The 23,719-nt window shown below is 51.7% G+C and overlaps 1 protein-coding gene across 11 annotated transcripts in view; it reads right to left on the minus strand.

Annotated features, from left to right (window-relative positions):
* Nucleotides 1-23,719, minus strand: part of LOC101112639 (tyrosine-protein kinase ZAP-70) — a 31,887-nt gene that overhangs the window by 2,815 nt on the left and 5,353 nt on the right. For 7 of the 11 annotated variants that reach the window (XM_012173813.5, XM_042246465.2, XM_042246462.2 and 4 more), the window contains 11 exons: nt 16,868-17,318; nt 15,954-16,114; nt 9,021-9,159; nt 8,839-8,920; nt 8,713-8,759; nt 8,446-8,497; nt 7,275-7,467; nt 6,565-6,771; nt 4,629-4,821; nt 4,397-4,537; nt 4,185-4,297 (listed from right to left, as the gene is read on the minus strand). In XM_012173813.5, the coding sequence (XP_012029203.2) occupies nt 4,185-4,297; nt 4,397-4,537; nt 4,629-4,821; nt 6,565-6,771; nt 7,275-7,467; nt 8,446-8,497; nt 8,713-8,759; nt 8,839-8,920; nt 9,021-9,159; nt 15,954-16,114; nt 16,868-17,269 (1,730 nt within the window). In that variant the 5' untranslated portion in view covers nt 17,270-17,318. Of the gene's footprint in view, nt 1-4,184; nt 4,298-4,396; nt 4,538-4,628; nt 4,822-6,564; nt 6,772-7,274; nt 7,468-8,445; nt 8,498-8,712; nt 8,760-8,838; nt 8,921-9,020; nt 9,160-15,953; nt 16,115-16,867; nt 17,319-17,743; nt 17,811-23,719 lie in introns of all 11 variants that reach the window. The other 4 variants (XM_042246466.2, XM_042246464.2, XM_042246461.2 and 1 more) reach the window with 2 other exon arrangements.

The following is a 23,719-nucleotide window of genomic DNA, read 5'->3' on the forward strand; positions in this document are numbered from 1 at the left end:
CTTATTGGACTGGCCGAGAGGAGCTACCCCATGTCGAAGGAGTGGCGGCTGTGCGGGCGCAGGAGGGCTGAGAGGAGCTACTCCACGTTCAAGGTCAGGAGGGGCGGCCATGAGGAGATACCCCTCGTCCAAGGTAAGGAGCAGCGGCTGTGCTTTGCTGGAGCAGCCGTGAAGAGATACCCCACGCCCAAGGTAAGAGAAACCCAAGTAAGACAGTAGGTGTTGGGAGAGGGCATCAGAGGGCAGACACACTGAAACCATAATCACAGAAAACTAGCCAATCTGATCACACGGACCACAGCCTTGTCTAACTCAATGGAACTAAGCCATGCTGTGTGGGGCTACCAGATGGGTCATGGTGGAGAGGTCTGACAGAATGTGGTCCACTGGAGAAGGGAATGGCAAACCACTTCAGTATTCTTGCCTTGAGAACCCCATGCTGCTGCTGCTGCTGCTGCTGCTGCTAAGTCACTTTAGCTGTGTCCAACTCTGTGCGACCCCATAGACGGCAGCCCAACAGGCTCCCCCATCCCTGGGATTCTCCAGGCAAGAACACTGGAGTGGGTTGCCATTTCCTTCTCCAATGCATGAAAGTGAAAAGTGAAAGTGAAGTCACTCAGTTGTGTCCGACTCTTCGCAACCCCATGGACTGCAGTCTACCAGCCTCCTCCATCCATGGGGTTTTCCAGGCAAGAGTACTGGAGTGGGGTGTCATCGCCTTCTCCAGAGAACCCCATTAACAGTATGAAAAGGCAAAATGATAGGATACTGAAAGAGGAACTCCCCAGGTCAGTAGGTGCCCAGTATGCTACTGGAGATCAGTGGAGAAATAACTCCAGAAAGAATGAAGGGATGGAGCCAAAGCAAAAACAGTACCCAGCTGTGGATGTGACTGGTGACAGAAGCAAGGTCTGATGCTGTAAAGAGCAATACTGCATAGGAACCTGGAATGTTAGGTCCATGAATCAAGGCAAATCGTAAGTGGTCAAACAGGGGATGGCAAGAGTGAACGTCAACATTCTAGGAATCAGTGAACTAAGATGGACTGGAATGGGTGAATGTAACTCAGGTGACCATTATATCTACTACTGTGGGCAGGAATCCCTTAGGAGAAATGGAGTAGCCATCATGGTCAACAAAAGGGTTCGAAATGCAGACCTTGGATACAATCTCAAAAATGACAGAATAATCTCTGTTCATTTCTAAGGCAAACCATTCAAAATCACAGTAATCAAGCCTATGCCCCAACCAGTAACGCTGAAGAAGCTGAAGTTGAATGGTTCTATGAAGACCTACAAGACCTTTTAGAGCTAACAGCAAAAAAAGATGTTCTTTTCATTATAGGGGACTGGAATGCAAAAGTAGGAAGTCAGGAAACACCTGAAGTAGCAGGCAAATTTGGCCTTGAAGTAAAGAATGAAGCAGGGCAGAGGCTAAGAGTTTTGCCAAGAGAACGCACTGGTCATAGCAAACACCCTCTTCCAACAACACAAGAGAAGACTCTACACATGGACATCACCAGATGGTCAACACCGAAATCAGATTGATTATATTCTTTGCAGCAAAAGATGGAGAAGCTCTATACAGTCAGCAAAAACAAGACTGGGAGCTGACTGTGGCTCAGATCATGAACTCCTTATTGCCAAATGCAGACTTGATTGAAGAAAGCAGGGAAAACCGCTAGACCATTCAGGTATGACCTAAATCAAATCCCTTATGATTATACAGTGGAAGTGAGAAATAGATTTAAGGGACTAGATCTGATAGAGTAAAGAAATAGAAGAAAACAACAGAATGGGAAAGACTAGAGATCTCTTCAAGAAAATTAGAGATACCAAGGGAACATTTCATGCAAAGATGGGCTTGATAAAGGACAGAAATGGTATGGACCTAACAGAAGCAGAAGATATTAAGAAGAGGTGGCAAGAATACACAGAAGGACCGTACAAAAAAGATCTTCATGACCCAGATAATCACGATGGTATGATCACTCACCTAGAGCCAGACATCCTGGAATGTGAAGTCAAGTGGGCCTTGGAAAGCATCACTATCAACAAAGCTAGTGGAGGTGATGGAATTCCAGTTGAGCTATTTCAAATCCTGAAAGATGATGCTGTGAAAGTGCTGCACTCAATATGCCAGTAAATTTGGAAACCTCAGCAGCGGCCACAGGACTGGAAAAGGTCAGTTTTCATTCCAATCCCAAAGAAAAGCAATGCCAAAGAATGCTCAAACTACTGCACAATTGTACTCATCTCACACGCTAGTAAAGTAATGCTCAAAATTATCCAAGCCAGGCTTCAGCAATATGTGAACCATGAACTTCTAGATGATCAAGCTGGTTTTAGAAAAGGCAGAGGAACCAGAGATCAAATTGCCAACATCCGCTGGATCATGGAAAAGCAAGAGAGTTAAAAAAAAACATCTATTTTATGGACTATGCCAAAGCCTTTGACTGTGTGGATCACTATAAACTGTGGAAAATTCTTCAAGAGATGGGAATACCAGACCACCTGACCTGCCTCTTGAGAAACCTGTATGCAGGTCAAGAAGCAACAGTTAGAACTAGACATGGAACAACAGACTGGTTCCAAATAGGAAAAGGAGTATGTCAAGGCTCTATATTGTCACCCTGCTTATTTAACTTCTATGCAGAGAACATCATGAGAAATACTGGGCTGGAGGAAGCACAAGCTGGATTCAAGATTGCCGGGAGAAATATCAATAACCTCAGATATGCAGATGACACTACCCTTATGGCAGAAAGTGAAGAGGAACTAAAAAGCCTCTTGATGAACATGAAAGAGGAGAGTGAAAAAGTTGGCTTAAAGCTCAGCATTCAGAAAACAAAGATCATGGCATCTGGTCTCATCACTTCATGGGAAATAGATGGGAAATAGTGGAAACAGTGTCAGACTTTACTTTGGGGGGCTCCAAAATCACTGAAGATGGTGATTGCAGCCAGAAAATTAAATGACGCTTACTCCTTGGAAAGAAAGTTATGACCAACCTAGATAGCATATTCAAAAGCAGAGACATTACTTTGCCGACTAAGGTCCATCTAGTCAAGGCTATGGTTTTTCCTGTGGTCATGTATGGATGTGAGAGTCGGACTGTGAAGAAAGCTCAGTGCAGAAGAATTGATGCTTTTGAACTGTGGTGTTGGAGAAGACTCTTGAGAGTCCCTTGGACTGCAAGGAGATCCAACCAGTCCATCCTAAACAAAATCAGCCCTGGATGTTCATTTCATTGGAAGGACTGATGTGGAAGATGACACTCCAATACTTTGGCAACTTCATGTGAAGAGCTGACTCATTAGAAAAGACCTTGATGCTGGGAAGGATTGGGGGCAGGAGGAGAAGGGGACAACAGAGGATGAGATGGCTGGATGGCATCACTGACTCAGTGGACATGAGTTTGGGTAGGCTCCAGGAGTTGGTGTTGGACATGGGAGGCCTGGTGTGCTGCGATTCATGGGGTCGCAAAGAGTCGGACACGACTGAGCGACTGAACTGATTTATTGGATTGCTTGGATGTCTGGGTGTTTCAGTGTGACAGGTGTTGTCCTGTGGAATAATTGACGTTGGGGCAGTAAAGGTATCAAATATTGGAATGCCTAAGCACTGCATGATTAGTGAAGGGTGACAGCTTGTTTGGGTGCATGTTACTTGCGCTTGGAAGTGGAGATACTGATGATGTTAGGGGTTAGGGTGTTCAAGCACTGGACTTCAACCAGATGGAGGTGGGGGATATTGAATATTTGGGGGCTTCAGTGTTGACCTGAATGGGCAACTATGTGTTGGCTGATGGGGAAGAGGAATTATATTATACAATGGAACATTACCCCATGCCCTGAGTATTGGTGTCATATTTTGGGTAATAGTACTGACTTGTTTGAATCTTGCAGGCTTGCTTGAGTGCTGGCTGAGGGGGACTGAGGTTTTAGATGCTGGAGCCCTGGGTGTCCACAGGTAGGGTGTTGGGGTGCTAGAGCATTTTAGGGTCTATGTGTTGAAGAGCTGAACACAAACGCAGGGGAGTAAAGGTACTGTGGGTTGGAAAGGCCAAGAACTGTGTGGGTCTTTGGCTGGGAAGAGTGATACTTGTCTGTTGGACACCACAACCTCCTGCCCCAGGCCCAGGTGTCAATTCAGCCAGGTACCCTCCCACCCGCTGGCACTCACTTGTAGGTCCAGCAATCGCTCATGAGCTTGTACATCTCAGGGGGACACTCTGGTGGGCACTCCATCCGCTTGCCCTGCTCGATGAAGGCCATGACCTCCGGCCCCTTCATCTTCTGCTCAAGCCAAAGTCAAGTGCACGTGTGAGTAATCAGGGCTCCCTCCCCCAGGCCCCCTTCCCACCCAGCCAACCACCCGCCTCTGCCCACGCCTGCCTTGTAGGGCTTCTGCCCGTAGGAGAAGGCCTCCCACATGGTGACTCCATAGCTCCAGACGTCGCTGCGGCTGGAGAACTTGCGGAAGTTGATGCACTCGGGCGCATACCACTTGAGCGGCCACTTTCCGGCTGAGCGGGCCTGGGAGCCAGGAGATAATGCTGAGGGAGGGCTTGGGGGCCCGCCACCCCCAAGCCCCCTCCACCTGGGCATCCCAGGGCCGGGGGCTCACGGTGTAGTAGCTGTCGTCGGCACCCAGGGCCTTGGAGAGCCCGAAGTCACTGATCTTGGCGTAGTGCCGGTTGACCAGCAGGACGTTGCGGGCCGCCAGGTCACGATGCACAAAGTTCTTCTCTTCCAGGTACTTCATCCCCATAGACACCTGGTGCAGCAGCTCTGCCACATTGCTGACCGGGATCTCCTCCCTAACGAGGGCAAGAAGGGAGCAGCTGGCAGAGGACGCCCAGTCCCCAAGGGGGCGAAGCCCAAGTCTGAGCCTCTGTTCAACAGGAGCTTCCTGTGCACCCACTCTGTGCTAAACATGGGGCGGGGACACACCCAGTGTGTGAACAAAACGGGCACAAACTTTTGCCCTCATTCAGGCTTTAAATTCTACCCACCATGATCCCCAAACTTAATACATTTGCCTGCATACCCTGTGTGCCCTCAGGGAGTCTCCTGGGCATCTCTAAAATAATAAAGTCAAGCTCCTAATTGTTCACAGGTGCACACACACACACACACACGCACACACACCCCTTTCATCTTTTCATGTACTCAAGCCTTGCCCTCAGCTCCTCTTCTTCACACACAATAGTCAATCTATCAGCAAACCCTGGCTGCTCTGCCTTCAGAATTCCCCCAGTATTCCCCAACTTCTCTCCACGTCTGCTTCTGCCACCTGGACCAGCCCCCATCATCACCAGCCTAGACCTGAACAGCCCCCTCTGTCCTCACCCACCACGGCCTGTCCCTCACACACTGGACTCAGGCCCTGCCTCTCCTCCTCTGCTCACAGCCCCCACAGCTCCCACCTCACTCAGGGTAAATGTCTGAGTCCTCCCCATAGCCAACAAGGTCATGCATCATCCACCTTGTCACACCTCCGCCCATATCACCTCCCCGCTCTCCTGCACTCCTCTGCTTCACCCTCAGGGCCCAAACTCATGGTTCCTCCACCACCCCAGGCACCTCAGGGCCTTTGCACCAGCCACCCACTCTTCCCCTACAGCTGCACTTGGCTGCCTCCCTCAGTTTGCAGAAACCTCGCATTCTCACTTCTCACCTCTCAGCCTGACACTATATACTTTATTATAATTATTATTAAAACCTCTCTTCCTCAACCAGAATAAGGGCAAAGAACTTTGTCTCTCTCTTCAGTGATAATCCCAAGTGTTGGTAATAGTCCCCGACACAGAGAAATTGCCCAGAAACACCTGTGGAATAACTGAGTACCTGAGCTGGGACCTGTGAAGGCATGTGCTCCAGCGAGAGTGCGGTTTAAAGGTCACATGCCTCCATGAATGTAAAAGATTCTGTCCTAAGGGTAAGAGTTTGAGGCATGAGGAAACCAAATGAAACTGCAATTCCTTTGTATTAGAGGTTGGCCAAATTTTTTTCTCTAAAAGACCAGAGAGCAAGTATTTCAGCCTTTGCAGGACATATACAGTCTCTGTCACATAGTCCTTTTTTTTTCCTCTGGAGACCTTTGAAAATGCAAAACCAGGCTATACAAAACAAACCTGGCTGCAGTTTTCTGACCCTGCTTTTCGGTCAAAGACAATCGGCCATCACAGTGGATCTTGAATTGGCGGAGAGAGCTGGGGTGGCTGAAGCAACAGAGCTAATACTCACAAAGCTCCTACAAGGAGTGCTAGGCCCTGTTCTGAGCACTTTATAAATATCAACTCATCTGATTACAAGGGCCCCTGGAGGGGGCATCGCAGGTTTTCAAACGAAGAAACTGAGAGACAGAAGAATTCAGAGGCCTGCCTGGAGTCACAAGAGCGAGTGGCGCGCTGAGACTCAAACCTGAGACCTGTCAGGGGCATGAGTGTGGGCGGCAGGCGCAAACGTGTCTACGAACGGGGAGAAATGAGTGTGGAGCACACCTCTGGGTGGACAGGCTCAGCCCCTAGTCCCAAACGCCCGCCAGCCCAGGGGCTCACTTCTTCCCGACCAGGAACTTGTGCAGGGGCCCACCGCCGGCCATCTCCATGACCAGCATGAGGGCCTCGGCCTGGCAGACCCCGATGAGCCGCACGATGTAGGGGTTGTCCAGCTGGTGCATGATCTGCGCCTCCCGCATCATCTCGTCCTTGTCCCCCTTCTCCGTGCTCTGTTTCAGCACTTTGATGGCCACGTCGATCTGCTTCCTGCCACGGCACAGGGAGGGGCACCGCCTGAGCCCGCATGGGCCTGGACCACTCACTCCCTCATCCCCACCGGACCTGCCTCTCTTCTCCCCAGACTCGTGTAGTGGCTGCTGTGCTCTGCCGCCTAGACCTCCCCGTCACTCAGAGCTCACAGCCTAGCCCCTCACCAAAAAGAACCGGTTCAGTTTCACCCTCCCCAGGGGCAGCCTATATCCAATGACCTGCATGTATCCAATGGCTGATCAATGGAGGACGCGAGGGTTGGCCCCTCTGCAGCTCCCCTGCGATCAGCCAAGGACTCCACTGTGACTACAGCTAGCCCAAACTCCCTCTGCCCCTAGCCAGCTCCTCTCACTCCCTCTCGGGACTGTCCTGAACTCTCCCAGGTAAGGCCCCCTCACAGTCAGTCTGAAGCCTCATCCTGGCTCCACCCCACAAGGCCTGGAGAGGCCAAGCCCCTCTGCCCCACCCACAGTGGTTCCCCAGCCTAGGTGGGAGCTTACTTGCGCATACGGTAGACGCCCTGGCGAACTGAACCAAAGTTGCCGCAGCCAAGTTCGATGTCAGCCATGAGGAGGTTCTCACGCTTCAGGAAGAGCTTCTTGTTTTTGAGCTCCTCGGGGTCGCTGTAGGGGCTCTCATAGACACTGGTGTCCATGGGCATCGTTCGCGGCTTCTCTGAGGACACTAACCGCACTGGGCACACACACAGGTGTGCACCCCCAAGTCAGGAGCAGGGGAAGGGACGGGCTGGGAGGGGGACAGGGCAGCCTTGGCGGCCCCCAGGCACACGTCGCAACGTGCAGGGCGTGTGTGTGTGTGCACATGTGCACGTGTGTGTGCTCCTGGTCGCACCAACTGTGAAGCCACATCTAATGTGCGCATGTAACGTGTGCACTGGCTAGCGTGTGCACAGATACGTGGCCCTGTGTGTTCACACATGTGCACCCACAAACTCTCTCACCCATGCCTCGGTGTGTGACAGGGGTCCTAAAGTGTGTCTACACAAGCGACCATTAGTGTGCCAGCTGCAGTGTGCACATCGTGTGTGTGTGCACTGACATGTGTGCACGTGTCGTGCCCACCCTTGTCTACGTATGAACCACACAGCCATGCAGACAAGGACTCCAGGTGAATCTCTGTGTGCACAGGCTTGCATCCGTACGTGAAACACACGAGCGTCTGTGGCAGGCATGTTAGGTATGTGGGCTGTGGCATCTGTCTTCCTCGGTTCAAAGCCCAGCTCCACCCTGGCCCGCTGTGGGACCTGACAGTCCCTGCCCTCCTCTCTCTTCTGGAAAATGAGAATAATGACTGTGACCGCCTCTCGTGGTTTGTTAGAGGATTCCGCAAAGCTCATGCACTCAGTGTGCTAGAGCATGGATGGCACAGAGTGGGTGCTGAATGGATGTGTTTCTATACCCGAGGCTGCCTGGGCACGGCCAGGTGTACCCCTCTGTGAGTCAGCATGCCCCCGGGCACATGCACACAGGTGGGCGTGATGCGTATGCCCACGTGGACACCTGCAGGCACGCTCTGTGCCCAGGGCAACCCAGCCCACTGCCAGAGGTCAGGCCTGGCCTAGGCCCCTCCCTTTACACACCCAGGGCCTAGCCAGGATCCCGATCTCAGCCTGACACGAACCCCCACACACCCTCACCTCTGCCGGCTCACCTGGTTCAGGGGTGTATCCATCTGAGTTGAGAGTGTCGATCCGTCTCTGAGGCTGAAGGCCATGGGGTCAGCAGGGCCTGAGCTGAGGGCACCCAGCCCCTCTCATGGGCCCACATCCTCTGAGGACTCCCAGGGACAGTGCTGGGGGGCCCTCTTCTGTTCCATGGCAGCCCCACTCTTCCCTGCCACACCCCACCCTGGGAACAGGACCCATTGCCCACTGTGCTCCATCCCCAAGGCCCCAACCCTGGGAGGCCCCTGACTCACCTGGGTGAATGTGGACGGGTGGGCGGGGAGTGTAGGAGCAGCGGCCCCTGGGGGAGCCGAAGGGACAGTGAGGAGGTGGACTGTGGTCTTCCGGCCCCCACCCCCCACCACTGCCGCCCCACTCACCTGAGCTGGCGCTGCTGTTGGGACAGGCCTCCTTCAGGCAGTAGATGAGCCCATCAGCCTTCAGCTTCAGGTACTCCACCAGCTATGGGGGGTGGGGTCAGGGCTGGGACTCCCCTCTTCCCCAGGAGCCTGAGCACCCCCAAACAGCCTCTCCCCTACAATAGGGCGGGTGAGTGGCTTACCTGCCACAGTGTGTCAAATTTGGTCCCCTCGGGAATGCAGTATTTGCCCGCCTTGTCCTGGCTGATGAGGTAGTGGTACACAGTTTTCCCATAGATCAGAGACAGCGCGTACGTGCCTGGCTCTTTCCGGGGTCTCAGCCTGGCAGGAGGAGGAGGGGGTGTCACCCGACAACCAGCCAGGCCCCTGGTGGTTCCCTCCTAATGGAACTCAGTTCCCACACATACACCGTACAGGCTCTGCACCCCAGAGCCTCATGGAGAAGTGGCAGGGGTTGTGGGAACCAAGGTCAGGCCCCACTTGACCTCCAGAGCTACTGGTAAGAGACTCTGGGTGGGGCCGGGGGAGGGGCACCAGGGCGACCAGAGAAGAGAACCATGCTCATAGTCATCCAAGCACAGGCAGCGGGCCACCCGCAGGGGAACACTGGACGCCCGTGGTGGATTTTCAGCCCTACATAGCCTAATACCCAGCCACCCCAGCTGGATACTTGGCCATTCAGGGAGCAACACTTGGCTATACACTGGGGACGCCTGGTTCTCGGTGGCCCAACATCTCGCCACCCGTGGCCACAAGTGGGTGGGGGAAGACAGCTGGCCACTCATGGTGGGATATTTTTCCATCTGTAGCGGACACAGAGTCACTCATGGGGGACACACAGCCTTAAGACCATTCTCCTGGGGAGGCAAAGCTATTTCTATACATTGAGCGATAAAGGTAAGCACAGGTCCCTGGCTAGGTCATAGGGCAGCTGCTGCTGCTGTTGCTAAGTCGCTTCAGTCGTGTCCAACTCTGTGCAACCCCATAGACAGAACCCCATGTCCCTGGGATTCTCCAGGCAAGAATACTGGAGTGGGTTGCCATTTCCTTCTCCAATGCATGAAAGTGAAAAGTGAAAGTGAAGTCACTCAGTCATGCCCAACTCTTAGTGACCCCATGGACTGCAGCCTACCAGGCTCCTCCGTCCATGAGATTTTCCAGGCAAGAGTACTAGAGTAGGGTGCCATTGCCTTCTCCAGATCACAGGGCACCTTCATACAAATCAGAACAAGTCACCTCATCATCACAATAGACTCATCAATTATAACAGATGGCCTTTAACAGAAGGAGACCCTTGATTGTACTCTTCTGGAAGTTTGCCAAAATAAATGTTAAAATCTTCCATGTCTATGAATGGGAATGGAGCCCGTCAAAGAAGGGGTCTTCATGCAGTAAGAACCTGTCCAACCACACACATGTGGATGTGCATGGACGAACACAGACGCACAGGCCAGTTTAGGGCGCCCTGCACCCTCCCATCCCGTGGTAAAACTAGTCAGCATCCTGGCACAAGGTTAAGTATAGGTTTCCAGCAGAGGAGGGAGGGCAGCCGTTCCTGGGGTCTCTGGCACTGTGGAAGTTGTGGACAACTGACGAATAATCTAGAGGATTGAGCTGAGTTACACAAGAGTCGGCCAGCAGCACGCAACAGGAAACAGTCATGGGATAACCCATGTGGGTACCCTCAGACTGCACACTCCCAGGGCTTGGGTCCTGCCCGTGGACAGCCATTCAGGGGACAAATATTTACTAAGTGTTGAGCACATGCCAGACACCGTTCTAAGGGCAGGAGTCCAGTGGTGAACAAGACAGATGCGAGTTCACCTTGCAACCCTTTCTTAGGCCAAAGGGACAGAGAAATATCCCTTAAATCCCCATGGCAAAACCTGAGGGAAGAACGGAGGGGTGACTGTGAATATCCCATCCATTCCCAGATAGTAAGTTCCCAAAAGAACAATTCAATGAAGGCTGACATGGTTCCCAGGCCAGCTCACAACACTCGGGGACACCTGGAGAGACAGGAAACAGGTATGTTGGGGGGAGCAGGGGGGGACCAAAGTCAAGGAAGAGAACCCTACAACAAACTGAGAAATGCAAGTGTCCCACAGAAACAAAGGAGCTTCCATAATTAGACTGGCAGGCTGGCCTGGAGGTAATGGCCTCTAATTTCTACTGCTCTCCGTTTGAGAAGTGAAAATACGTCATAAGTCCAAACTCTTAAGATTTTTGAACTGACAACAAACTCAATGCCCAGCCACTGACCTGCAAACGTGTGTGGAATATTGGGGAAAAAAAAATACAGCCACAATATTGCGCATTTCTTCCCATCAACAGATGGACTCTAGTTCTGTATGTTTTGAATCAGGGCTTGACCACATGACTTGCTGTGACCAATAAAATATTAGTAAACAGGACACAGGAAGAGGCTTGAAAAGTGGTTGAGCACTGGGGCTTGCCTGCCCTTTCTTGCTTTTCCTGTTAACCCTGCAACCACCACTGGAATGAGTCCATGCTAGCCTGTTGGGGGAGCCACACAAAGGAGAACCAAGGCACCCCAGCCTGCCAACTGCCAGACTTGTGAGTGAGGCCGTCCCACACCTTCCAGCGCCAGTCAACCCTCCAGTTGTGACCACACAAACAAGTGCAAAAGAAACCAGCTGAAGAACCACCCAGCCGGACTAAGCCCAAAGAGCCAACCCACTGAATCAAAGATGAATAAACAACTAGTGTTTTAAGCTACAGCACTTTAGGTTGGTTTGTTACACAGCAAAGGCTGACTGATACACTGTCTTTGGGACAAGACATGAGCGTTCACAAAAGAGCAGCCGCCAGTCCCATATAGGCAAAGACACTGGCGTGTTCACCAAATACATTTCAATACCACAAATTCTACTTTGTTTACCAAAAATCTACCAGTTGGTGGCAGTTCTCTGTCCTTGAAGTTCAAACCTGAACTTAAAAACTAGAGGTACAGGCTAACACATCAACTTCTAGCTCCACCTTTAAAATGAAATATAGAGGGCTGCCCTGGTGACGCAGTGGTAGAGAATCCGCCTGCCAATACAGGAGACTCGGGTTTGCTCCCTGAGTTGGGAAGACCCCACAGGGCACGGAGCAATAAGCCAGTGCGCCACAACGATTGAGCCTGTGCTCTGGAGCCTGGGAGCTGCAACTGCCGAGCCCACATGCCCCAGCTGCTGAAGCCCAGGCTCCCTAGGGCCTGCGCTCTGCAACAAGAGGAGCCACCGCCACGAGAAGGCCACGCGCCACAGCGGAGAGCACCCCCACTCTTTGCAGCTAGAGAAAAGCCTGTGCAGCCACGAGGACCCAGCACGGCCAAAAACAGATAAATATTTACCAAATAATACATGGAGCCTGATAACGGTGATAGAAATAAGCTGCCACTTATGAGTATACTTGCTCAGTTCTTCAATATTTGTCCTTTCATCTCACCACATTCTCCACAAGATACCCACCTTGTGCTGTAATTACCCACATTTTGCACATGAGGAAGCTGAGGTTCAAGGAGATTACAGCTCTTGCCTCAACTCCACAGTTGGTTTGGGATGGAGCCAGGATGTAAACCCATTTCTGACCCTACAATTGATTGCTGCATGGGACTGACACCCCTGCCTTGTAACAGATTCTCTGTGTATCTCCAGCAAGTTGCTTTTCCTCTGTGTACCTCAGTCTCCTCACATGCAAAATGAACGAACAGAGCTGACTCAGATGTTCTTATCCTGAAAAGGGCTCCAAAAATGAGGTTCAGGATTAACCATGATCTCATATAAGTGTGAAGCACTCAGTTGTGTCTGACTCTTTGTGACCCCATGGACTGTAGCCCGCCAGGCTCCTCTGTCCACAGGATTCTTCAGGCAAGAATACTGGAGTGAGTTGCCATGCCCTTCACCAGGGATTCTTCCCAACCCAGGGATCGAACCTGCATCTCCTCACTGCAGGCAGATTCTTCATGGTTTGAGCCACCACGGAAGCCCATGATCTCATGTAGCTGTCTGCAAAATCTCTGGGGGTAAACATGTGTTGGGGATTATAAGTAGCGTTCAGCTTCAGTACAATTCCCAAAGGGGCCTGTGGTCCATTAAGAAACACTTAATGATATAGTCTTCAAGGCCCTTTCCAGGGTTCAAGTGTCTTTTTCAGTTGAATCAATCAGGACCACAAATGTTGCAAGTAGGCAGAAAGGAAGTGAGCTTTGGCAGCAAAGAGCATTCGGTATAATTCCATCCGTTTGCCAGCAGCTCTGAACAGTGGTCAGTGATAAGTATGGCCCTGGTCTTGATTCCTGGCCACAGGGGCCTGTGACTTTCCATCACACTTGCACCCTCTTGCAGAACTAGACCAGTCCTGGGCTTATCCCCGGCATCATGATGAACTGGGGTGTTCCTTCATGAGATTTTGTGCCTACAGCTTTGACCTTCAGTCCCTAACTATCCACATATTGAGAAAGCAGTTACTGATGACAGGAACCACAAGAAGAGCCTACGACAGCTTCTGCCCAGAGCATGCCTTGCCTAACTGTCCAGGAGTCTGGCTCACTGTAGCGGCTCTTGGTCTCAACATTGCCCTCCCTGGGTCATGTCCCTCATAATGTCACTGCCCCAGCTGTTTCTGAACCCCAGCATCAGCCTCAGTCTATGCTGTATCCAGATCCTAGCTCCCTCAGCCTCACTCTTAGAAAATAGCCTTAAGCTGTTCAGAAGCCATCTTTGCAGCTGAGTATTATCTATAACATGCATTCAAGAATTCCCTCAGAAGTTTTGCAAACTCCACTTCAATTTACACCCTAGCGTTGTTATGCAGGGTGAAAAAAAATATTGTATTATTTGACGATTGTATTTTTTTATTATTATCACAAGAATCTTGTAGAGTGATCCCTGCAGATAATCTGGTGCACATGCTCAGGCCTCACAGGGAAGGGGAAATCAAGGGGAAAAGGTCAGTTCCTCCAAGTGGGGTGGCCCTGGGAGAGGAACAGCCCTGGGGGAGGTGGGTGAGAGCAAGGATTCAGCCAGGCAGGATCTCAGGCCAAGAAGGGGCCATGAGAAGGGAGGCCCTTAAGAATTCACATCTTAGGAGAGGATGCTGCACTTCCTGAGGCCACAGGAAAGAGACAGGCACCAACTTTTTCTATGTCTCAGGACCAGAGTGACCTCAGCTGACATCTGGATAACACCTGCTTGAGAGAGGAGCCCAGGTCCTGACCGGAAAGCAGCAGCCCCAGCACAGGGCTGTAAGCAGCTTTAGACTGACACTTTCATAACAGCTAACTCACAGACAGCCACATGGTTCAGCCATGGCTCAGGCTCAGGCAGAGACACTGCATTTACCCACATATACTAACATCCAGCACTTTTAGTATATGCCAGATACTTGACTTTTGCTTGTTGTTGTTCAGTCACCAAGTTACGTCCGACTCTTCACAGCCCCAAGGACTACAGCACGCCAGGCTTCCCTGTTTCACCATCTCCCAGTTTGCCCAAGTTCATGTCCATTGCATCGGTTATGCCATCCTGCCATCTCGTCTTCTGTCGCCGTCTTCTGTTTAAGACTGTTTAACACATATTAATTGGTGTATTCCCCTAACAGATCCTTGGGTTAGTACTATCGTCATCCACAGAGCAGTTTCAATGCTCCCTCAGGGCTCCGACCTCACTCAGGGTCAAAGCCAAAGTCACCTCCCTGGCCTCACCCTCTCCCACTCCATGCATGCATGGGTGCTAAGTCACTTCAGCTGTGTCCAACTCTGTGTGACCCCATGGACTGTAGCCTGCCAGGCTCCTCTGTCCGTGGGATTCTCCAGGCAAGGATACCAGAGTGGATTGCCGTTTCCTTCTCCAGGGGATCTTCCCAACCGAGCGATCAAACCCACGTGTCTTATGTTTCCTGCATTGGCAGGCAGATTCTTCACCACTAGTCCCACCGGGGAAGCCCTCCCACTCCAGATGTCACTTACTCAGCTCCAAGCACACTGGCCTCACTGCTTCTGGAACATGCCAAGAACCTCCTCCTGGTCTGAGTACTCGCCAGAAACACCTCCCAGAGAGCAGACAGCCCACTTATCACCTCCTTTGGTTCTTTACGCAAAAGTCACCTTCTCTGGCCACCTAAGCTCAGCTTGCAACCCCCTGTCCATCTCTCCCTGCCCAGCTCCACACACGGCACTTGCCACCATCTGACATACTCTATGTTTTAGTGATTCCTTGTTTTTTGTCTTCCTGCTCCATAAGGACATTGGATTTGTGTCTGTCTTGTGGTGATTGCAGCCATGAAATTAAAAGACGCTTACTCCTTGGAAGGAGAGTTATGAGCAACCTTGATAGCATATTCAAAAGCAGAGACATTACTTTGCCAACAAAGGTCCGTCTAGCCAAGGCTATGGTTTTTCCAGTGGTCATGTATGGATGTGAGAGTTGGACTGTGAAGAAGGCTGAGCGCCGAAGAATTGATGCTTTTGAACTGTGGTGTTGGAGAAGACTCTTGAGAGTCCCTTGGACTGCAAGGAGGTTCAACCAGTCCATTCTGAAGGAGATCAGTCCTGGGTATTCTTTGGAAGGAATGATGCTAAAGCTGAAACTCCAGTACTTTGGCCACCTCATGCGATGAGTTGACTCATTGGAAAAGACTCTGATGCTGGGAGGGATTAGGGGCAGGAGGAGAAGGGATCAACAGAGGATGAGATGGCTGGATGGCATCACTGACTCAATGGACGTGAGTTTGAGTGAACTCCGGGAGTTGGTGATGGACAGGGAGGCCTGGCGTGTTGTGGTTCATGGGGTTGCAAAGAGTCGGCCACCACTGAGCGACTGAACTGAACTGTGCGCTGCCACGCCCTCAATGCCTGGAACAGTGCCTGGCACATAGTAGGTGTTCAGTAAACATTTGGTGAATGCAAAAGAGATAATGCAAGCAAGCAGTTCTGATACTTGCCCAGCGAGCCCAGCTGCTAAGTAGCAGAGGCTGGCTTTCAACCCAGGCCGCCCAACTCTGGAGTCACTCACACTTGTGACCACAGGCACAACCCCTCATTACCCACCTGCACACTGAGATCCACCCCAGCCTCACCCCCCAAAACCCCAGCCCCAAGCCCCACATACAGGAACTTGCCGTCGGTCTGGGAGCCCGAGTAGAGTTTGCGCTCGGCCTCCTCGCGGGTCAGGCTGCTGTGGTACCAGGGCATCCGTTCGTGAGCTGTCGTGGCAATGAGCTTCTCCACCTGGGGTGCCTGGCTGATGATGGCTTGCTCCAAGGCCTCACCCTGGGGAAGGGAGGGTGAAGAAGACGTGTAAGTGTCGTTAAGTGCGCGCCACAGGACCCCTCTTCCATCTCCTGGACACTCCCAACTCAGGCACGCCTCGGACGTCTTTTAGGCTGATGAGGACAGCCAACCCTCCTCTCATCTCCACGGTCCCGCTCCCATCCATCCTGGCCCCGCGCACAGGCCATGGCCCAGGCCCCGCCTTCTAGTAGGCCCCACTGTCATCTCCCACTTGAAGGCCTGACGCTGGTAATCGGGCAGTGCAGGCTGTCGAAGACCACAAGCCACTGCCCCTGCCAGGCAGCTCACCCCAGGGCACTGCTCCCACCATCCTTTCTTGGACCCCGCTCCCAGGAGCCCAGGCCCCCGCTCCTTAGGTCCCGCTCCCAACCTCGTCCGTTCCGGACTCAGAGCGACCTCAACTTTCCCCGACTTACGCTTTGCCTCGGATAAGCACCATAGCGTCGCTCAGGCCCCTGCCTCCGAGGTCTCCTCCCCACCCGTCTAGCATCTAAAACGGGCGCAGCGAAGCCCAGCAAATCCCAGGCTGGCGAAGACTGCCGCTCTCACCAAGTCCCATGGCTCCCGCGGCCCCAGGGCCCGCCCTCCTCGGCCCCACCCTCTCAAGGCCCGCCCCCGGCTCCGCCTCAAGCCCCTCCCCCTCCCCGCCCACCAAAGGCCCGCCCCCTCCTGAAGCTGCTGCTCTCGGGCCGCGCTCGCCCAGGGCCCGCCTCTCGGACCCCGCGCTCTCACCTCCAGCTTCCAAGTCTGGCGCACGTAGTCGCGCACCATGGCATCGCGAAGGTTGTCGAAGACGCCGGGCTGCGGCTCGAGCCCCGACGGCCGGTTGCACGGCTTGCGCAAGTTGCAGGGCAGCCCGTCGGGGTCGCGTGAGTAGAACTCGCAGAGCTCAGCCGGGCCGCAGTGCGCCTTTCCGCCCGCGATGGCGTAGGTGCCGTTGAGCTGGCGCTCGATGGGGAAGTGGTGGAAGCGCACTTCGTGCACGAGCGACAGCACATAGCCGCCCAACGAGCGCAGACACTGCCGCAGCAGGAAGAGCCCGTCGGCCATGCCCGCCAGCTTCAGGTGCTCCTCGGCCTCGGCACGCGAGATGCTGCCGTAGAAGAAGGGCAGGTGCGCCGCGGGGTCCGGCATCGCCGCCGCCGCCCTGTGCAGGGTGCGTGGCCTTGCGCCTCTCCAGACCCTGTGGGTTCAAAACGGGATTGAGGGCACGTCAGGGCCTTGGTTTTCCTTCCTGAACCCATCCATTGGACCCAGAGATAGGAGGCTGCTGCTGCTGCTAAGTCACGTCAGTCGTGTCCGACTCTGTGTGACCCCATAGACCGCAGCCCACCAGGCTCCTCCGTCCCTGGGATTCTCCAGGCAGAGACCCCTTATTAAAGGGCATCTGTGAACTGTGCGGCACAGCTGTGTGTGCCAGTTGTGCAGAGCCTCATGTGTGCCGGAGTCAAACTGGAAAGGAGCCTTACCCTGCTGGACTCAGACTGGGGAGTCCCAAACCAGCCTTTGACTTTTCAGACCTAGTACGGAGCACCCAGGCACCCCTCACTGGCCTGCACACACACGCACCAGGCACATCTATCTCCCAAACGCATGTTGGATTCTTACTGTGTTTCAGGCTGGAGATATGGGTGAATAAGACAGACATGGTCTCTGCCCTCCTGGAGATGACAGTCTGAGGGAGGGAGGATGCAACAAACAAAGAGACAAAAATAATAATTACAGATTGAGGTCAGTGTTTTAAAGAAAATACAGTGAGACCAAGAAAGAAGCTGCTGTAGCCGGGATGGTCACAATCTCTGAGGACGTAGCATGTGAGCTGAGATCTGAAGGATAAAGAGGATCCCGCTTCTCAAAAAGCATCAGGCAGAGGGAACAGCAAGTACAAAGGCCCTGCAGCTGGAACACCCTTTGCTCACCAAAGGAGCTTGACTCCATTAGCCTTCCACAACCTGAGAAATGTCCCTTTGCCCTGCCCCCTCTGCCTTCATGAACTGAGTTTGTAGAAAGCAGAAACTGGTTTGAAGCTATGGCTTTTCCAGTAGTCATGTACGGATGTGAGAGGTGTACTATAAAGAAGGCTGAGAGCCGAAGAACTGATGCTTTTGAACTGTGGTGTTGGAGAAGATTCTTGAGAGCCCCTTGGACTGCAAGGAGATCAAACCAGTCAATGCTAAAGGAAATCAACCCTGGAGATTCACTGGAAGGACTGATGCTGAAGCTGAAGCTGCGGTACTTTGTTCACCTGATGCAAAGAGCCAACTCACTGGAAACGACTCTGATACTGGGAAAGACTGAGGGCAGGAGGAGAAGCTGGCAACAGAGGGTGAGATGGTTGGATGGCATCACTGACTCAATGGACATGAGTTGGAGCAAACTCCAGGAGATAGTGAAGGACAGGGAAGCCTGGTGTGCTGCAGTCCATGGGGTGGCAAAGAGTCGAACTGAGCCATTGAACAACACATAAACTAGTTCAAATAAAAATATATTAGGATTTAATACCAATGTGAACTTTGATATGGCCATTAAACAAAATAAAGTGTGTGACTGGAAAGTATGACCTTTTGTGGTGAGGAGGAATTAAGGACATTTAAATAAATAGATATCTGGAGAGGCAGATAACCTAAAATTGCCCACCTTCAACTTTCCACAGTGATGGTGATGTCTGATATCTTGAGAAGCACTGTTACACAGGGTTACACAGGTGTCTGAGTCACTCAAAATTCAGACAATGTATCAACTTGTTCATTTCATTGTATTTGGGCCTCTCAATTTTACAAAGCACCATAAGGGACATCCCTGGTGGATGAGCCTTTAAGAATCTGTCTTGCAGTGCAGATGACATAGGTTCAATCCCTGGTTGGGTAACTAAACTTTCACACGCCGTGGAGCAGCCTAGCCCCTGCGCCACAGCTACTGGGCCCACACTCTGGAACCCAAGGGCCACAACTGGAGAGCATGCACCGCAGTGAAAGAGCCCTCATTACACGACGGAGATGCTGGGTGCCTGTCACAACTAGGGCCGATGCAGCCAAATTTAAAATAAATTTTAAAATATATATTTTTAAAGGCACCATAAAATATTGAACCCCAGTCAATGACCTGTGTGCAGAAATATTTAGGTGTGATGGGTAGTGTAGTGATGACTGTAATTTATTTTGAAAGGAAGGCATCCAAAAACAAAAGTTGATGTATGGATAAATAGATTGATATAGTTGAGTCTTGCCGTCTGCAATATTTCTATAAGGTATCGAATGAGGAAGTACTAAGCCGTTGCTTCTAGAAGAAATTCAGGGTTAAGTTCCTTTAAGTCTCTGGTCACAAAATTTTCATCAACAGATCAGTATATAACCTTCTTTTATTTTCTTCTGTTTAAAGACACCTTACATAATTATATTGACTCATTAGCACTGAACTCTTGGCCAACAGCCCTATAACTATAAGCTTATTCAACACGTACTTTTTCTGGGAGGCATAGCTCAGCCTTTCTGCACTTCGGAACACTAAACAGCGCCTCAGTGCTGCCCTGGGGGACCACTGACACGGTGAAATTACAGACAAACAGCACAAAAATGTGGTACCAAACAGACTGTGAGAAAGAAGGCTTGTTTACAACATGAGCTGAAACAAGAAGGGAAAGCACTGCCTTGCTCAGCCTCGGCAGGAACCAGCATGTGGGTTGACGCAAATTTCACACCGCTCTGCACATGCCCTCCAACAACCGTGAAAGTGCAGCGAGCATGAGCTTAGAGGTTACAAATAAATTTTAGCAAGCAGGCGAGTTGGCAGATACAGAATGCAATAATAATGAGGATCAAGTGTATGCGATGAAGCAAATATAGCAAAATCCCACTGTAGAATCTAAGAGGTAGATAATTTTTGTACAACGAATTGTTCTCATTTTCTGTATGTTTTTAAGTTTTTATATAATGTTGAAAAAATTATGCCCATAACAGTTTCTGGTTTTCTCTACTAAGATGGGTCCAGTTAAGGCCACCCAGGCATAGTTTTGCATTCAAGGAAGGGTCCTTGGACACCTTTCTTAGTTCAGCAATTAGAAGCAGGGGGTGGAAAGAAAGCTTTTGTGGATTGAGAAAGGCTGCCTTTCCCTGGTGTTCAGGAACATGCAAAGACAGGCACTGGGACTGAGTGAGAATCATTCGAGGCCTGAATCAGGGCAGCTGGAGGAGGGGCCAGAACCAGCTTTCTAACCAGAAGCCTTCTGACGCTGGGGTTGCGAGGGCCAGAGTTGGGGGTCCAAGCCCTGGATGTCCCAATAGTTATAGGCAGGTGATTAACTAGGGACCAGGAGATACAGTCACCATCCCATTAATTGTTTTTGTTGAGTTGCTAAGTCGTGTCCGACTCTTTTTGACCCCATGGCCTGTAGCCTGCCAGGCTCCTCTGTCCATGGAATTCTCCAGGCAAGAATACTGGAGTGGATAATGATTTCCTTCTCCAGGGGATCTTCCCAACCCAGGGATCAAACCTGTGTCTCCTGCAATGGCAGGAAGATTCTTTACCATTGAGCCACCAGGAAAGCCCCCATCATCCCTTAAGAGTGTTTAAAGAATCGGAGGACTTCTTCACCAGTGGTCCAGTGGCTAAGATTCTGAGCTCCCAAAGCAAGGCTGGGGGGAGAGGGAGGCGAGATCCATCCCTGGTCGAGGTATTATATCCTACATGCCTCAACTAAAGATCCTGCGGCAACTAAGACCCGGCACAGCCAAATAAATAAATAATAAAAATTTTAAAATAAAATTAAAAGCGTCGGTTCAAAATGAATAACCAACAAGGACATGGAACTTTACGGCACAGGGAACTCTACCCAGTATCATGTGGCAGCCTGGATGGAGGGGCGTTTGGGGGAGACTGGATACATGTATATGTGCGGCTAAGTCCCTTCACTGTTCACCTGAAACTACCACAACATTGTTAATCAGCTACACCACAACACAGAATAAAAAGTTTAACATTTGAAAAAAACAGAGTCAGGAGGGCTTCTGGGTATTCATCCTGGAAAAATGGAATAGGCTCGCACAAAGACCTGCACAGCAGCGTTTACAGCAGCTCTGTTCACGACTGCCAACACGTAGAAAGAACTCAAAGGCTTCCCTGGTGGCTCAGATGGTAAAGATTCTGCCTGCAGTAAGGGAGACCCAGGTTCGATCCCTGGGTTGGGAAGATCAACGTTTTCCAGCAGTTGAAGAAAGTGGGAGTACATCCCACGTGAGATCCTGCTCTATCATGAAATGGAAGGACGTGGTGATGCACACACATGAATGAACCTGAAAGGCATCATGCTGAGAGCAAAGGGCCAGGCTCAAAAGGCTACAAACCATCTGGTTCCATTCAGAACTGCAGCAGGTGCAGGCTGCCGAGGCTGCAGACCTGCTGGGAAGTGGGGGTGTCGGGATAAGGACTGATTACAAAGGGGTAAGAGGGAATTCAGAAGAATAGCCTGTATCTTAAGATAGTTTCTCAGCTGTATGCCTTTGTCAAATCTTACAGAGCTTTTCACTAAAAGGGATAAACTTTACTGTATGTAAATGATTATTTATGTAAAGAGAGGACAGGCCGCAGGAAACTATAGACACGATTGCGCGTGTGCTCAGTTGCGTCCGACTCTGTGACCCCATGGACGGTAGCCCACCAGGCTCCTCTGTCCATGGGGTTCTCCAGGCAAGAATACTGGAGTGGGTTGCCCTTTCCTCCTCCAGGAGATCCTCCAGACCCAGGCATTGAACCTGCATCTACACGTCTCCTGCGTTGGCAGGCGGATTCCTTACCACTGCGCCACCTGGAAAGCCCACATATAGACATACCAGGCGCTAAAAATATTAATTAAAAAGGGAAAAGAGCAGGCTGTCTACACTCCTGTCATTATCTGCTCCCCCCACCTCCACCTGGCTGCCCTCCAGCTGCCAAGATATCACCACCTGATGGGCACCAGGCACCCTCTTCGAGGCTGGGTCCCCTGAGTGATGGACACTGTGACCGCCGCCCCCCTCCTGCTTGAGCATCACAGCTCTCTTGAGTCCTTCACCGACTCCCCAGCTTGCCCCCTTCCTCTCTGATGGTTCCTGTTCTCTCTCCTTCCCCATCCTCTGTTCCCGACTCAGGCCATTCTGTCTCTGCCTACCCGTGCAGCTGCTCCCACCTGTCTAGTCCAGATCTCCTCCCCTGTGGTCTCTTTCTGCTGCTATCACCGCCTTTGATCTCCACCAGCTGTTTTCTATTAATAAAACCTGAGATCCAGATCTAACTCACATAGTGCCTGTGGTTGGCTGAACCCCACAGTCTGTTTCCCACACGAGCTGAAGCTCTGGGGTCTGCAAGTTGCTTTTAGGTAGTTCTCCCCTGGGGCCTCCCTGGCTCAAGAAGCTACTGTGTGGGACTTCCCTGGTGGCCCAGTGGTTAGGACTTCACCTTCTGATGCAGGGGGTGTGGGTTCAGTCCCTAGTAGGGGGAGTTAAGATCCCACATCCCTCGGGGACCAAAAACCCAAAACATAAAACAGAAGCAATGTTGTAAGAAATTCAATAAAGACTTTAAAAACAACCCACATCAAAAAAAAAAAAAATCTTTAAAAAAAATAAAAAGGACCTACTGTGGCTCCCTCCGGCCTACATCACTGAATCTATTAATAACTGAATTCCTCGGCCCTTCCTTTGCTCCAGCCAGGCTGTGCTATCAGTCTTTCTTCAAATTCACTTCCGTGCTTGAATCCATGCACTGCCCTCCACTGGGTACCTCCTCCCCACTCCTCTCTGCTCCCCCAGTCCAGCCAGCCCAGCCGGGCAGACTCACAGCCCTGCTCCTCAAGGGGATCAGAACCTGAGTCAAGGCAGCAAAGTGGAGGTTTCTCCAGGGACAGCGGGAAGGGGTGGGGGTGGTGAAGCTGGCCTCTGGGGCCGGAAGCTGCGGCAGGAAACTGTCGACAACACGGTTTGAGAAGCTCCGCCCCGCGGTGGCCGCAGGTGCAGCCTGGGTAGCCAGAGGCAGGTTGGTGCGGAGGCGGGAGTGGGGAGAGGCCGGCCCTGGGGACCCCGTCCAGGGCCAGAAGTTGTGATGGCCCACCTTGTCCCAGAGGCCGGAGCCTTCCCATGCATCCTCAATTTTATCCCCACTTCCCTGTCTCTTTGTCAATAACAGAAGACAGCAGTAACTGCAGCAGCTTCCAGAAGGGCATGGCTGGTCTGCAGCCTCCTGGAGGACCAGATATTTCTGTCCTGAGCCAAGTCCCCACAGACTGCATGACTCTCCCAGGAGACGCGCCCACCATACTCTCCCACTACGCTCCTGCCCAGGCTAACTCCCTCCAGCCTCCCCTTGAGCTTGCGAGCTCCTCGTGAGCTCAAAAATGCTCATCTGGCCTTCCCAGAGTTTGCAGCTCCATCAGGAGACCACTAGGCTCATTCTCACAGCCCAGGCACTGTGGGGAAGGGGGGAAACCGTGATCCTTGGCTAAACAGCTCTGTCTGAAATTCCACCCTCAAGCCTCCTTTCTGGGGAAAGGTAGGGTTAAACTCTATCTGTTCCAGGCACAGGATTCCCAAATATATTTCAAAGGAAAAAAGGTCA

Source organism: Ovis aries, chromosome 3, assembly GCF_016772045.2.
Source record: "Ovis aries strain OAR_USU_Benz2616 breed Rambouillet chromosome 3, ARS-UI_Ramb_v3.0, whole genome shotgun sequence".
In the NCBI taxonomy this organism is placed as follows: domain Eukaryota; kingdom Metazoa; phylum Chordata; class Mammalia; order Artiodactyla; family Bovidae; genus Ovis; species Ovis aries.